Genomic DNA, 13530 nt, shown 5'->3' with positions numbered 1-13530 from the left:
ATAATTTACCATATTCTGCTCTGCTCACTGAATATCTATCAAACGATTCACTTTAGTTGCCATACCAACTAAGGAGCTCTAATTAGGAACAAACAAATTAGGAATAAGGAACAAACAACTCTAATGTTGCTGGTAATGCAAAGACTCCATTAACCAGGTGGACATTAAATTGGTACACTCGGACAGGGATGGGCTCCCTGGATGCAGGTTTCCTTTATGGTGGGTGAGGAACAAATGGGTCACTAAATTAACACCTACTTGTTATTTCTTGATATGAATCACTCATAAATCAGAGAAAAAAAATAAATAAAACCTTCATTAAAAATATCAAACCAGGCCGGGCGCGGTGGCTCACGCCTGTAATCCTAGCACTCTGGGAAGCCGAGGCGGGTGGATCGCTCGAGGTCTGGAGTTCGAGACCAGCCTGAGAGAGACCCCATCTCTACTAAAAATAGAAATAAAAAAAATTATCTGGACAACTAAAAATATATATAGAAAAAAATTAGCCGGGCATGGTGGCGCATGCCTGTAGCCCCAGCTACTTGGGAGGCTGAGGCAGTAGGATCGCTTAAGCCCAGGAGTTTGAGGTTGCTGTGAGCTGGGCTGACGCCACGGCACTCACTCTAGCCCGGGCAACAAAGTGACACTCTGTCTCAAAAAAAAAAAAAAAAAAAAAAAAAAAAAAAAATCAAACCAGTGCCCCAAATCAACTTCTACAAATGAATATGTTGGCAAAAAGATTCCCAGTTAGTTCATTCATAATGTTTTCCTTCTTACTTTCAGTGTAAGCCAAGAAGCAGAAGTCTTTTGGTATCAGGTCTGGGTTATCTATAATAAACAATGTTGGGCCCCTGATGACAGGGGTAGGACTGCAGTAATGTTGAGTTAATATTCCCCAAATCTCATCCTTTCCCAAACATTTTAGCTGGTCTATTAAAGCAAAACATTGATTTTTGTGAATTTCATCTTCTTACACTTCCTCTGAGCACTACTGTGAAGTACTGTTGATCGACAAAATTACCAAAAGCTGAACATCCAACGGAAGAAATTTAGAACCCTTACAAACCACAAAAGGGATAATCAACAAGAAAATGAGTGCAGATGAAGTAGAGTTTCACATCTCCTAACCATTTTCTCTCTTGCAGTTCTTTTTTCTCTTTATTTGTTCAATTTTTTTTTTGGTAGAATAATTCTGACAATTAAACTAATGTGCTGTTTGCTTTTTTTTCATAGTGTATGATCCTGCTTCTCAACCCAGTTCATGGATTCAAGGGGGTAAAAAAAAAAGAACCAAAGACTAATAAACATCGACCTCACCTCCCAGATCCTAAGGCTTCTTTTTCAACATAGGCCAGTGGATTAGTAAGGGTATGCTTTGTTGAATCGTGTAAATGTGCGTACCACAAAATGTGCATACCACTTAAATAAGCAAGCAAGTAGACCAGTAATGACAACTTGTTTTCAATAGTGTTCTCTGCTGTTATTATATCGTGATATACCGTCATCTGATATAGTTGAGATCAGAAGACTGTTTTGGCATATACTCTAGTCTCTTTCAACATTCTAAAAGCTATATAAATGGTAATTTACAGTAGATATTCCTATTATTGCCCTGGGTAATTAGCTATGTTAGCAGCTCCAAGGAACGAAGTTCTAACTAGTCTATTTTAGAATCTTGCTTTGCTGAAGCTTTGTCAGGATTCATCCTCACATCTTCTTGCTACTAACTCAATAAACTAATTTAATTTTCCTTAAAGCTTGAAATAGACTTCTAAGTATATTTCTAAAGAAAAAAATTGTATTTCTCTACTTTTCAAAATGGAATGTCCTTAGACTGTACTGTATGTATCCTCTTTCTCCAAGGCCACTGTACCTCCATTTTAAAAGTAAGGAAAAGGAAGCTACACAAGTTACAAGTACCCTGGGCTGGTGGCCAGTGATGGGGTAGGCAGCAGGATGGGATGTGTCCCAGCCCGTGTCAGCCACCACCCCAGTATTCTGACAACTGGCCAAGGGTGGGTCCTGCAGTTGTCCAGGAGTAGCACTTGCACTCTCAAGGTGGCCACTGGAGAGGGGAAGTCTTCTCCAGCAAAAAGGAAGCCATGGGGCAAGTGTAGCTGCAAAACTACCAGGCACTTTCAAGCTTGTCATCTAGCAGAACACAACTTGCTCCAAGATGATTTGGGATGATACATAGGCATAGCATTAAATAATATTGAGTCACATTTGAAAGTTATTACCTTGATTGTCTTTCATTCATTGGATTGTGACAAGGAGAGAATCTCGATTTGGTATTGGCATGTCTCTCACATCTCTCTAACACCCACAAATGTCAAAATTCTTTCAGAGCAAGCATTAGACCCAGCATAGCATCTGTGTGGAATGTTAACTACTTTTTTCTTTTGCATCTTATGGTAACTTCTATTTACGACAAGTGATATCCTTTTCCCACTTAAAGTTTAAAGGTTCTTTGAAATTAATGCTTGACAAACGACCTTAAAAAGTAAATAAGACAGTCGCTTTGTAATGTGATTTCATCATTTCAAAATATGCAAAAGAGTCATTTTAAAATGTATAAATACAATGGTTTCTAACCCTGTGCTGTTCAATAAGATAGTCCTAGTCAGGTGTTGCCTCTTAGCAAGTAGACTGTGGCTAGTCTGAACTGCTGTGAGTGTAAAACACACAAAAGATTTTGAAAACTTAGTTTAAAAAAGAATGTAAACTGTCTCACTAAAAACTTTGTATTGATTATATGTTGAAATGATAAAAATTGTATATGTTGGGTAAAATACATTGTTAAAATTTATTTCACCTCTTTTTTTTTTAACTTTCCTTGTTTTTGTTTTTACTGTTACTTTCTTTAAGGAGGCTACTTGAAATTTAAAATTACATACGTGGTGCCCCTATTTCTATTGGACAGCACTGCTTGCACCACTCGACTGCACTCCACAAGGGGGCAGCACAGGAGCACAAAAACATTTAATAGCCACTTTTTTGGATGTCAAGTTTTAAAGTCTTAAATCACAAGGTGCTAAAATAATCTAGAAGGGAAACTGATTTTTAATATTAAGCAAAATGTCCTTTAAAAAAAATCACTTTTATTACTTAGAGTTAACTGAAGACTACAAACTCCAAGCCCTCCAAAAAATTACATTCTCTTCCATTCTGCCTCGGTCCTTTTCCTTTATACCAAGAATCTCCTAAAATAAATCCCTGCCTTTATTTATATGTCTGTCTAGAGTGGATGTTCTGATGTAGGGTGGACCAAATAGGTGCCGGCATATGTTTGCTTAGGACATACATGACCAACAGCATGTGGGTACCCTGTCCAGTCACCCCATACTAGTTAGAGTTCCATGCTCAAAATAAGAAAGTATCTTGAGTCAGCTTCGTTATGCTCCAGATTGCCTGTGGGGTCCCAAACTCACTGCTAAAGTGCTGTCTCCAACATTGGTGGTGATGAGCCCTTCGATGGTACCGTACTCCACGTCTCGCGGATTGAGGCGTTCCTGGTTGCGCCGTTTGAATTTTCGGAGAGCAACTCCCAGTAGGCAGGCTAGAAGGCATACTGCAAACACTACAGAGAGAATAATGAGGCCAACCTCCAAGTGGAAATTCTGGGTTCCAGGGAAGGATTTCCCTGGAGATGGGGGAGAAAGGGGGAATTGGCTGTAAGCATCACTGTTTACTTATAATTCAGTATAACCAATAATATCCTAATAAGCAGCTCCTGGATCCTGACCACACAGTCTTGCATGTCACAAAGAATTAAAACTAAAATACTTCCTAATACCTGGCCAATGGCCCGGGCATTCTAACCATCATTCAATTAGACACAATTGGAAGTTGAAAAACATTCCACTGAGAATCAACTGTATTAATGCATGTATATGAAAAGTACTTTTAAAATACAAAGTACTGTACAAATCTTTGATATTACTCTTACTAACTTGGATTTGTTTTGTTTTATCATCAAGCCCTTACAGACAGACACTATGCTGCAATATCCCTATAAGAAAGTACTGAATTAAAACCAAATTGTATAATCTGTGGTCTCTCTCTTCCATATATCTTGGATGTCTATTGCTGAATTCTCATTGATCTTTTGACGTCATGATTTCTGCCTAGGAAAAACCATTCATTCATCTGTTCATTTACTCGTTTACTCAAGCATTCATTCCCTGATTCACTCCCTTGTTCAGGCATTATTATATTACCTATTCTAACGTTGGTGCATTCGCTCAAAACACTTCACATTATCACATGATCAAATATTCACAAAGGTTTTCTACTTGCCAAATGAGTTAAATCCAAATTTCTTAGTTGGACAGTGAAGGTCCATAATTAAAGGATCCCAAAACAATCATCATCTCTGGATTCCAGACCCCATCATGACATGATGTCACTAGGCCCTGTTCTTTCCTACATATGCCTTTCTCATTCCTATGTTCCTAGTCCCTTCAGCAATCCAATCTCAAGCCTAATTTCCTTTACATTTTCTTTAATTTTCCAAGCCCAAATAATTAATGACTTGGCACACACGATACTCCATGGTGCACGTCTTTTGTACGATAAAGTGTAAAACCAAATGACATACAACATTAAATTACAAATATTGTGACCTCCTTAATTAAATTAGAAATTCCTTAAATAGAGAAAATAAATCTTCTATGAACACTCAGGGTCCAGCAGAGTTTTGGGCAGACTAGGAACTTCATACAGTTGATGTGGATCGTAATTTTTGTAAGAATGCAGACATTGTTTCCATTTTTCTGTCTCCTCCCTTGCTGGCTGACATTTCTGGGAGTGCATCCTCCTAGTAAACTTTCCTACTCCATTTTGGAGGGTTGTTTCTTCTTTTGGGAGTACAAAATTAAATGATTATACCTATTAAAAATGTACTACATAAAGAAACTAAATTTGGCTTGGGGTGAGTCTACATCAGTATTTGCAGAGACTTTTGAGATTTCATTTTATAAGGAAATAGTTTCAGAGAAAGATTGATTTCCATAGGATATGGAATCCATATTGAATACAGTAGAGAGAAGGTTCCACATAAACTACAGGGTTCATGGGAAGCCTCATCCTGTATCAAGTTTCAGTGATGGGTCACTGGGCGTCAGATATGGGAGAAGAGGTTAGTAAGCCTTCCTGTCTCCTTCCTCATAAAGCAGGGTATCGAGAGCTGTTTACCTGTTTGCAGTGACCAAAAGAGAATTGATCAGCCAACGCACCCCCAAGACAGATGTCACCTTGCCCACATCCCCCAAAATGCCCATCCTCCTTTTAGATGCCCAAAGGCCATGCCTCTCTCTTCCTCACCTAGAGCTAAGAGCTACCTTTCTGGTTGCCCATCACCTCTGGTTCAAAGAATAAGAGGGAAGCCTTATGGCTACTTAGATCTTTAGCCTCAGGACAATATGCAAACTCAGGACCATACTAACAAAACTCCTTGATCGAGAAATAGAAAAGTCCATGGGAACCTTTAGTGGGCAGCTGGGCTGTGATGTTCTTGTTACACCAGTCCCCTTGGCAGCACTCCACGGCTTGGCCAGGGGACGGCGGGGTCTTGCAGGTCATCTTCCCCTGCTCATAGACCTGGAAGCAGCCTTTCTGGTAGACCTGGATGCCATCGTTGATGCTCAGCGAGGAGAAGCACTGCTGGCCTTCACAGTGCTCCTCGCTGCCGCAGGAGAGGCCTTCGCACACACACATGTAAAGTTTGGGGCTGACCTTGGGCTTCTCATCTGCAAAGGAGAGAGGAAGGAAAAAACATCACTGTACAGGTTTTGCCCCCACTGGGGGAACGACCACTTGCAAACACCTTCACCGAACAGAAAGTCAAGCTAAGCATCACCACTGGCCATGATGTCCACATTCTGTGACCTTGTCACTTGACCAACCACCAAATAATAATAATCACCTCTCAATATAAGAATGCATTTTTATAAGTTATGCACTCTTCTGGATCATACCAGACCAAAGACTGATTATCATCTGTCCACAGACTTCTGAAAATGAGCTTCTTGCACTACGGTTTTCATGTTACCTTCAGCTCAATGGGCTCACACTCATATCCCAATTCTGTTTTTAAATTATTTATTTGGAGATAAGGTCACACTCTGTCACCCAGACTAGAGTGCAGTGGCATGATCACAGCTTGCCATAACCTCAAACTTTGGGGCTCAAGCAATCCTCCCAACTCAGCCTCCAGAGTAGCTGGGACTACAGGTGTATGCCACCATGTCTACCTAATTCTTTTTATTTTTTTGTAGAGATGGAATCTTGCTATGTTGCCCAGGCTGGTCTCAAACTCCTGACCTCAAGCAATCCTCCTGCCTCAGCCTCACAAAGTGCTGGGATTACAGACATGAGCCACCACACCCACTCATATCCCAATTCTTGCATCAAAGTAAAATGTTTTACTGGAACATAATATTCAACGCCTTTATTTTACACACAAATTGGCTCCTAAATATCTGGTAGCTGTTGTTACTAGTTCCTACTAGCTTAGTACAAATGTCCATCAACTAGTAAAACAAGGAATGCTGACATACATGCAGTTAAGTGACTGTTTAGGAAATATACTACAAGCTGCGTATCCCTTATCTGAAATACTTGGTAACAGAAATGTTTCAGATTTTGGAAATTTTTTTTGAGGGAGGAGTTTGGAATATTTGCATTTATACAAGTTGAGCAGCCCAAATCCAAAAATCTGAAATCCGAAAATACTCCAATGAGCATCTCCTTTGAGTATGATGTCAGCTCTCAAAAAGTTTTGGATTCTGGAGCATTGATTTCAGATGCTCAACTTGTTGTATATAATAAGAATATGCAAGGATGCATAGCCTACAATTACAAATCCATATTATCAATATTTACAGCTCGATGCCTACACCAACTTTTTAATAGTAGCAACACTGAAGTTTTTACATTGATTATAATGGAAATTAATAGCTACTTAAGAATTTTCAACTAGCAGGAAAAAAACTGGCACTAAATATTGAGATGAGGGCAAAGGAGACAAAGGGAACAGAACAAGGTTTGCAGAATAAGTTAACAGGTTGGACCAAAGGAAGAGCCCACACCTGGTGAGCCCAAGATGTGATGGAAAGACAGAGAAACATATCATCAGGGAAGCACACCTAGTCACACCTCTTAATTGTCTCTTTCTGAAAACACTTATTTACAGTTTCATTTTTCATATCATTCTTTTTCCCTCCCTTGTTGGCATGAATAGTTCAGACTTGCTGGTCCCAACAGTTTCCTCTAGTGGGTGAGGAAAGTGAAGATAGAATGTAAACAGCCGGGTGCTGGAGGCCACTGATGAGTTAGTCAAGGCCGTTTTCACGGAAGCACTGTTCACATAAGGAAATTCAGCTCTCAGAGCTCCCTCCGAAGGGCACATCGAGGCTGCCTCCTAATCCTTGAACCCTCAGTAGTGTGTCTGCGAGATAACTGCCTCTTTCTTAAAATAACAGGTCGGTGGCTGCGCTTTCCAGAGAAAGACCTTAAGGTAAGGTCTTTGAAAATGTCAAGCTCATTTACACAGATTTGTGTGGGTGTGCGTAGAGATGTAGGTTATCTCAAAAAGAGAAATGCGTTCTTCATCTTTCTTCTTCCCTCTTCAAAGAAGTGGAAAAATAGTTCACTGCCCACTGTAATGTGGGTGCCTCGTCCCACAGAGTAAGTGCACGCAGACACACAGACACAAGCCTTCTATTTATAATTGACTTGCTAGTTCTTTTGAAAACCACAAGGGGCTCATCCAAGAGCAAAGACATGCCTGAAAGCAGAAAATCCAAAATAGCCACTGACAGTCTATGTATGTCACCAGTCTCACCCCTGGGAATCAAGCGCCCTCAGACATCTTTAATGAGCAAAAATTGTAATGAGTGAAGAGATAGCCTTTATTTTCCCTGCCTAGAGAAATCCAAAAGAAATGCCAGCCCCCATCTATTTGCTATGAGGATGAGAAACATATATATCTGTTGACATAATCCAGCAAAAAGTTTACACTTGCCAAAAGAGAGTTGAAAGATAATATTTCTAGGGAGTCTAGACATGCTTGCCACTCTCGAATGGCACAACGCGGGGCTGAGGGCTGCCAACTATGCTGCCAACAGGTGATGATTCTCTGGAGGGAAATAGATGGGTGGGGTGAGGGGGAGAGTTAATGGCATCAGACTGATTCATCTGTGACATACAGCAGGGAACTGAAAAGACTGCATGTTCAAAAACTGTAAAATAATGCAATTTGTGTAAATTTTAAACATAAGCATATATTTCAAAGCCCTGAATATTTTTAAAAGAGTGTAGATATCCAAGGATATATACCTAACATAGTGAAGAGTATGTGCCTATTGACCCTGTGTTGGGGATGAGGGGTCAGTGTTGGGATAAAGGGGCAAAATGAAAATAAAATAGGAGAGTAGCTGTTCACGGACTGACAATGGACTGAGGAGTATGATTTACTCAACTCGCTGCACCTATGGTCCACTAGGGAACAACAGCAACATGTAACTCCGGACTAGACAGGGCTCACTCATGACTGATCCTATAGAAACAGACAGTCCAGGGACCCAAAGAATCAGTGACACTTTCTGGTTCTAATGAAAAATGTCAAGTATTTTAAAGCTAAAATAACAACGACAAAAAAATTTCTCTAATGTGCTCCCGAAATGAACTCTGTTTTTAAATTTCCAGCCCAAACTAAATGCTAAGTCCACAGGTGCAAGAAGGGACACTGCCTTTCCAAGGTCTCCAGTTTTTGATAGGATGTGCACGGTCCAACAGATGTTTGGACTAAAACCTAAAGAATTTTGCCAGAAGTGAGCAGTCTCAAGTAAATACCATCTTTAGTAAAATTCAACTCACTCTACCCAACTCTACAGTGAACATAGTTGTAAAGTGGTGTAGATCTTAATCCTGTGGGGTCATGAACTAAGTGTAAGGAATTCATTTGTTTATTAAATATGCTCCTTGAATCCCTTATATATTTCCTATAGTTGCATATAAACAACCAGGGGTTAACTCCTTTAAGTTGTTGCTTCTTTTCAGTAAGTTGTCTAAAACCAGGGTTTTCATATCCTACCCCCCCCAATCAGGAAAAAGAAAAAAGGCAAAGAAAGACAGTTGTTAATGATACATAATAATTAACTCAACATCTGATATGGAGGAACCGTGAGCTGAGTCCAACAGTTAGCTAATGGGAAAGTACAAAACCTTCACCAACTTCTTTTTCTTATTTTGCTCCTCACCTAACATTTAGTCTTCTTAACTTATATTTTCCCATATAACTAATTAGCAGAGCCCTTTGTGTATTTATTTTTCATATACACTCAAATATATTAATAAATGAAGACCCTAAATTCATAAGAATGTGAGAATGACTGCACGTGCACACACATGCATATACACATCTATTAGTTAAATGCCATTTCATTGGACAGAATAGAGGAATTTGAAGAGATACCAAAAGGATTTTCTGAGCCAGGATTACTAAATTAACAGAGAAGGTTAAAAGCAAGGTAGTAACATTCTCAGATCTTAATATCCACAATTCTAAAAACCACAGCAGGCTTCAAAATGCCCATGACTCACTTTATTAGTCTTGTCATATTTAGGAATAAGCCTAACCTGTGTAGGCCTGTGATATTTAATTTGGGATAGGTGTGGAGTGGGAGGTAGGATTCCAGAATGATCACAAAGCCCCTTTAAGGGTCACAGGTAAGGGTGTGTGGACCCTTGATCGCTCAGACTGTGATAGAAATACAGTACACATCAAGGAACACCAAGGAACAAAAAATCACGTTCTGTGACTAATTTTCAACAGTACAGACAGGAAGCACCACGTCTGATGTGAAGTATTTTATACTTGCCTGTGCAAATAACCAGGAAGTGCCCTGGCAGAAGGCAGCAAGTCTACTCCACCTAATTGACATTCATTTGAATAATTCAGTAATTTAAATGTCAAGCCAGAGGTATTCCCTCTCTGCGGAGCTCACCCACATTGTTTGTTCTAGAAGGCACCTCCTGGCATTACTCAGTGTTATGGCTGGCACCGTGTGCCCTTTGTATCACCAGAACCGGGGCCGTGTGAAAACACTTGCAGCCGGGGCTGGCTGGGAACAGCAGGGAGTTCTGACCACAAATGGAGACAGCCTGGAAGAGACCGACGCCGCCAGGGAGGATCCGGGGCTGGCTCCGCACACCAGAGGCACAGGCTGGGAATCCCAGGAGTTCACCACGGCCAAATCTTTAAAAAGATCTTTCTTCTTCTGGGCAATACTCAGCTCACCATCTGGACACACCTACTCTGAGTCTAACGCAAGGCTGGCAGAGAAAGAGGCAGAGCAAAGAGCATCGTGGACTTTTTAAAATTGTCCAAAGTTTGGGATAATCTTGTACTTCATAGTAAAAGTATTCACATTTACGTTGAAGTGGGAATCTAGTAATCTAGCGAGGCACAACACGACAGACTTCTCCATCCCCACCTGCCCAGTCATGCGCCCCTATCGTGCTTTAAGGCATTTAAACTGAGTATCATTCTAAATGGTGCACAAAACCCCACATTTCCCACTAAGGTTTTTAACACAAAAGACAAGTAAGAAAATGCTACAAGTAAACCAGTCTGTAGCTATGATCCACCCTACGGGTCAGCAAAAGGAACAGACTGAATTTGTTACAGGCTCACCTCAAAGTAGCATAAATGATAATGCAATAATTAGACTATAATTATAAAAGTCCAATAGCTCAGTATTTGTATAGGCTAAAAAAGGAACTCAAACATCCCTGGATTCCTTCCAACAGTCTGAACGATTCATTCATTTGAAATGGCAGCTTATATTAGGTTTATAGATTATGGGAGTCCTTCCGTCGGCTCCTAATCCGGGAGCGCAGTTTGGCATCTCTCCAGAATCTGAAAGCATTTGAGATCTCTGGCATTAAACAAAGGCTTAAGGAAGGATTTTGCAATGCTAGGTATCCCTGCCAGCAAGCCTGCTTCTAAGGCAGAAACACAAAGGTCCATCCGGAATGCCTGGTGAAGGGCATCTGATCCTCTGGCAAGAAGGCGGGCTATATACTCGGGGATAAAACACATCAAGCGCCCAAATGCTGTCTCATTATAAAACACTCATTCAGGGAGCACAAATCATATTTTTATTTATTTTGTCTTATCAGAAGGATTGATACTTAGTAAGGTTGTAAAGCCAAGAAGAAAATGTATTCCAGGAGTTATAAGAGAGAATAGAGGCGTTCAGATGAGATTGCATATATATATTAGAATAACAAAAGCAACAAAAATTTCTAAGAGTTTAACACCAGATCTGTTCCTCCTCCAGTGTTCCCTGACTCAGCAAATGGCATCACCATTCATTCTGGTGCACAAGCCGGATTCTCTTAGGCTTCCATTGCTCTCAAAAATGCAGACCACAGTTGTTAACCTGGACCACAAATCCTGGTTGATCTGATCCCTGCATGCTTTTCAGCCTTCTCTTTAGTTCTTGAAAGTTCTTGGAAGGCCCCTTCTTCCTGCTTTGGGATCTCAGGTCAATAAAGTGAAGAATTCTCTCCAGATTGAATACTTATCTCCCTCCTCACAAACACCCCATTCACCCAGCTAGGGCCACTCTACCATGTAGATCTCACTTTATATGTTACTTCCTCAGAGAGGCCTTTGTTCACACACCGAAATTTAGAGTACGAACTCCCTATGGATACTCCTGAACTTATGTCTGTATGGCTGCTGAATGCCCAACCCTTTACTAACAGACTATAAGCACCCTGAGGGTGAGAACTGTATTTACTTGTATTCACCATCCATTATATACTCTGCAACTGCCTCAGTACTTGGCAGAAGTACAAGCCTGATAAATATTTGCTGCAGAATGAATTTTCTCTTCACAGAAAGGATTTAGAGGTGGGAAGAGACCTGATGCTGGTTTTTAGAGCAGACTGAGCCCATAAAGTCTTTAAATGTCAGCATAGATCTTAAGGCAAGGCTTAGTCACCAAGCCGGCATGTCTGTGCAAACCATTTCTTCCTAGAGGAGCTCACTATATCATCACATCTGTTCACCTACTCGGGCTCACAAAGGGAGAAAATTAGTAACTTTTTGTGGTGTGGTCGATTTTCTGTTTGCTTTTTGGTTTGTTAGAAGAAACAGGTAAAATACAAGACTCCCTAAATAAGGGACTATTTAATACACTAATAGAACAGCTGGGCTTCTGTGGGTGGTCCTTCTACGGATGGCTGATTTGAGGACTTGGGGCTACTAGGATGCCATGGGGATCAGGATCAGCAAAACACACCAAGTACCTTCCACTCCAGTCTGTTTAGAGGGGTCTGTGCCGCACTTGGCTGCTTAGCAGAGTAATAGTTGCCCCTGGTCTTTGCTGCCATTTTTCCCCACCAGTGAAATAATGGCACTTTCAGCAGGGAGCGGGGAAGAGTAAATTACATCATTTTCCCCTTCTTGCTTTGCTGAAGGTGATAAGGATTCCTAAGTCATCCTGCATTTGAACTGCTGAAGCTGAGAAAAAAAAAAGTGCCATCTGTTTATTTTGTGTCTGGGCTGACTCCTTGTCTCTGAAATAATCCCTGTAAATTAAGCCTATTGCAGCAGCCACACCTTCTATTTCAAAGCCAAAAACTCAGCCTGTGTTCAAGTGACTAACAAATTAAAGAACGTTGTGCGGTAATGACCTAAGACAGTATTGGTTTGTCTTTTCCATGCTTTTTATGATTCTCTGAAGGTAGCAAAGACTCGGCTTTAACAAATACAACATGTCTGTAAAGCGACTCCTTAATATGGGAGGAAATAATGACCCCTTTCTTCATTTTGTCTTCAAACTTCTTGAATTTCTGCCTCAGACAAACAAACAATTACACGGGAATTGCCCATTGCGGAATACTTTTAGAAACCAGAAAATACTCTCCTCCCCGTATGTGCCAATGCCCATGTCTAAGCGAAGCTCCAATTACAGGAAGAGTAACAGAGAGTACCAGAGCCTGAAGGAAGAGGGAAAAAAAGCTCATCCTAGTGAACTGTAAACATTTCAGAAGTCATTCCTTGTTTAGCCTTAGAAAAGAGCCAGGAACATGGTTCCATCTACTGAACGTCTCAGGCTGGAAGCTCTGTTCCCAGTACAGGGAGAAGTGTTGATTTTGCTGACTCACTTTTGCTTGTTTTCCCACCTCCTTGGGCTAACCAGGGAGTGCACGGCATTCCAGGGGTTTCTACCTGGGCTCTATCTGGCAATTTTGGTTTTACAGAAAACCTCAGACAACGGGCTCTAGATGGGACAGAACAGTGGAGAAGAAACCAGCAGGTGGCTTCAGTGCCTGGCTTTCCACCTCGATTTCTCTTCCTGCACCCTACTCTACTGCTCTCTGCGGGAGTCAGGGACCAGGCCTCCTCCGTGGCTGCCAGTCTTGGCTCTGGCTGCAGTCAGCAAGCCTCCACCACACCCCTACACCCTTCATGGAAGATTTCAAACCACACAGACAAACACTTCAAAAATC

General features: G+C 41.0%; 1 protein-coding gene across 4 annotated transcripts in view; it reads right to left on the bottom strand.

The window, feature by feature from the left end:
• Positions 1-13530, bottom strand: part of ACVR1 (activin A receptor type 1) — a 125122-nt gene that overhangs the window by 35486 nt on the left and 76106 nt on the right. For all 4 annotated transcript variants that reach the window (XM_045558946.1, XM_045558947.1, XM_045558948.1 and 1 more), the window contains 2 exons: positions 5487-5750; positions 3432-3643 (listed from right to left, as the gene is read on the bottom strand). In XM_045558946.1, coding sequence (XP_045414902.1) covers positions 3432-3643; positions 5487-5750 — 476 coding nt within the window. The remainder of the gene's footprint in view (positions 1-3431; positions 3644-5486; positions 5751-13530) is intronic.

Source organism: Lemur catta, chromosome 8 (genome assembly GCF_020740605.2).
Source record: "Lemur catta isolate mLemCat1 chromosome 8, mLemCat1.pri, whole genome shotgun sequence".
Lineage (NCBI taxonomy): Eukaryota > Metazoa > Chordata > Mammalia > Primates > Lemuridae > Lemur > Lemur catta.
The sequence above is the reverse complement of the archived record's forward strand: the minus strand, read 5'-3'. Positions and strand labels throughout refer to the sequence as shown.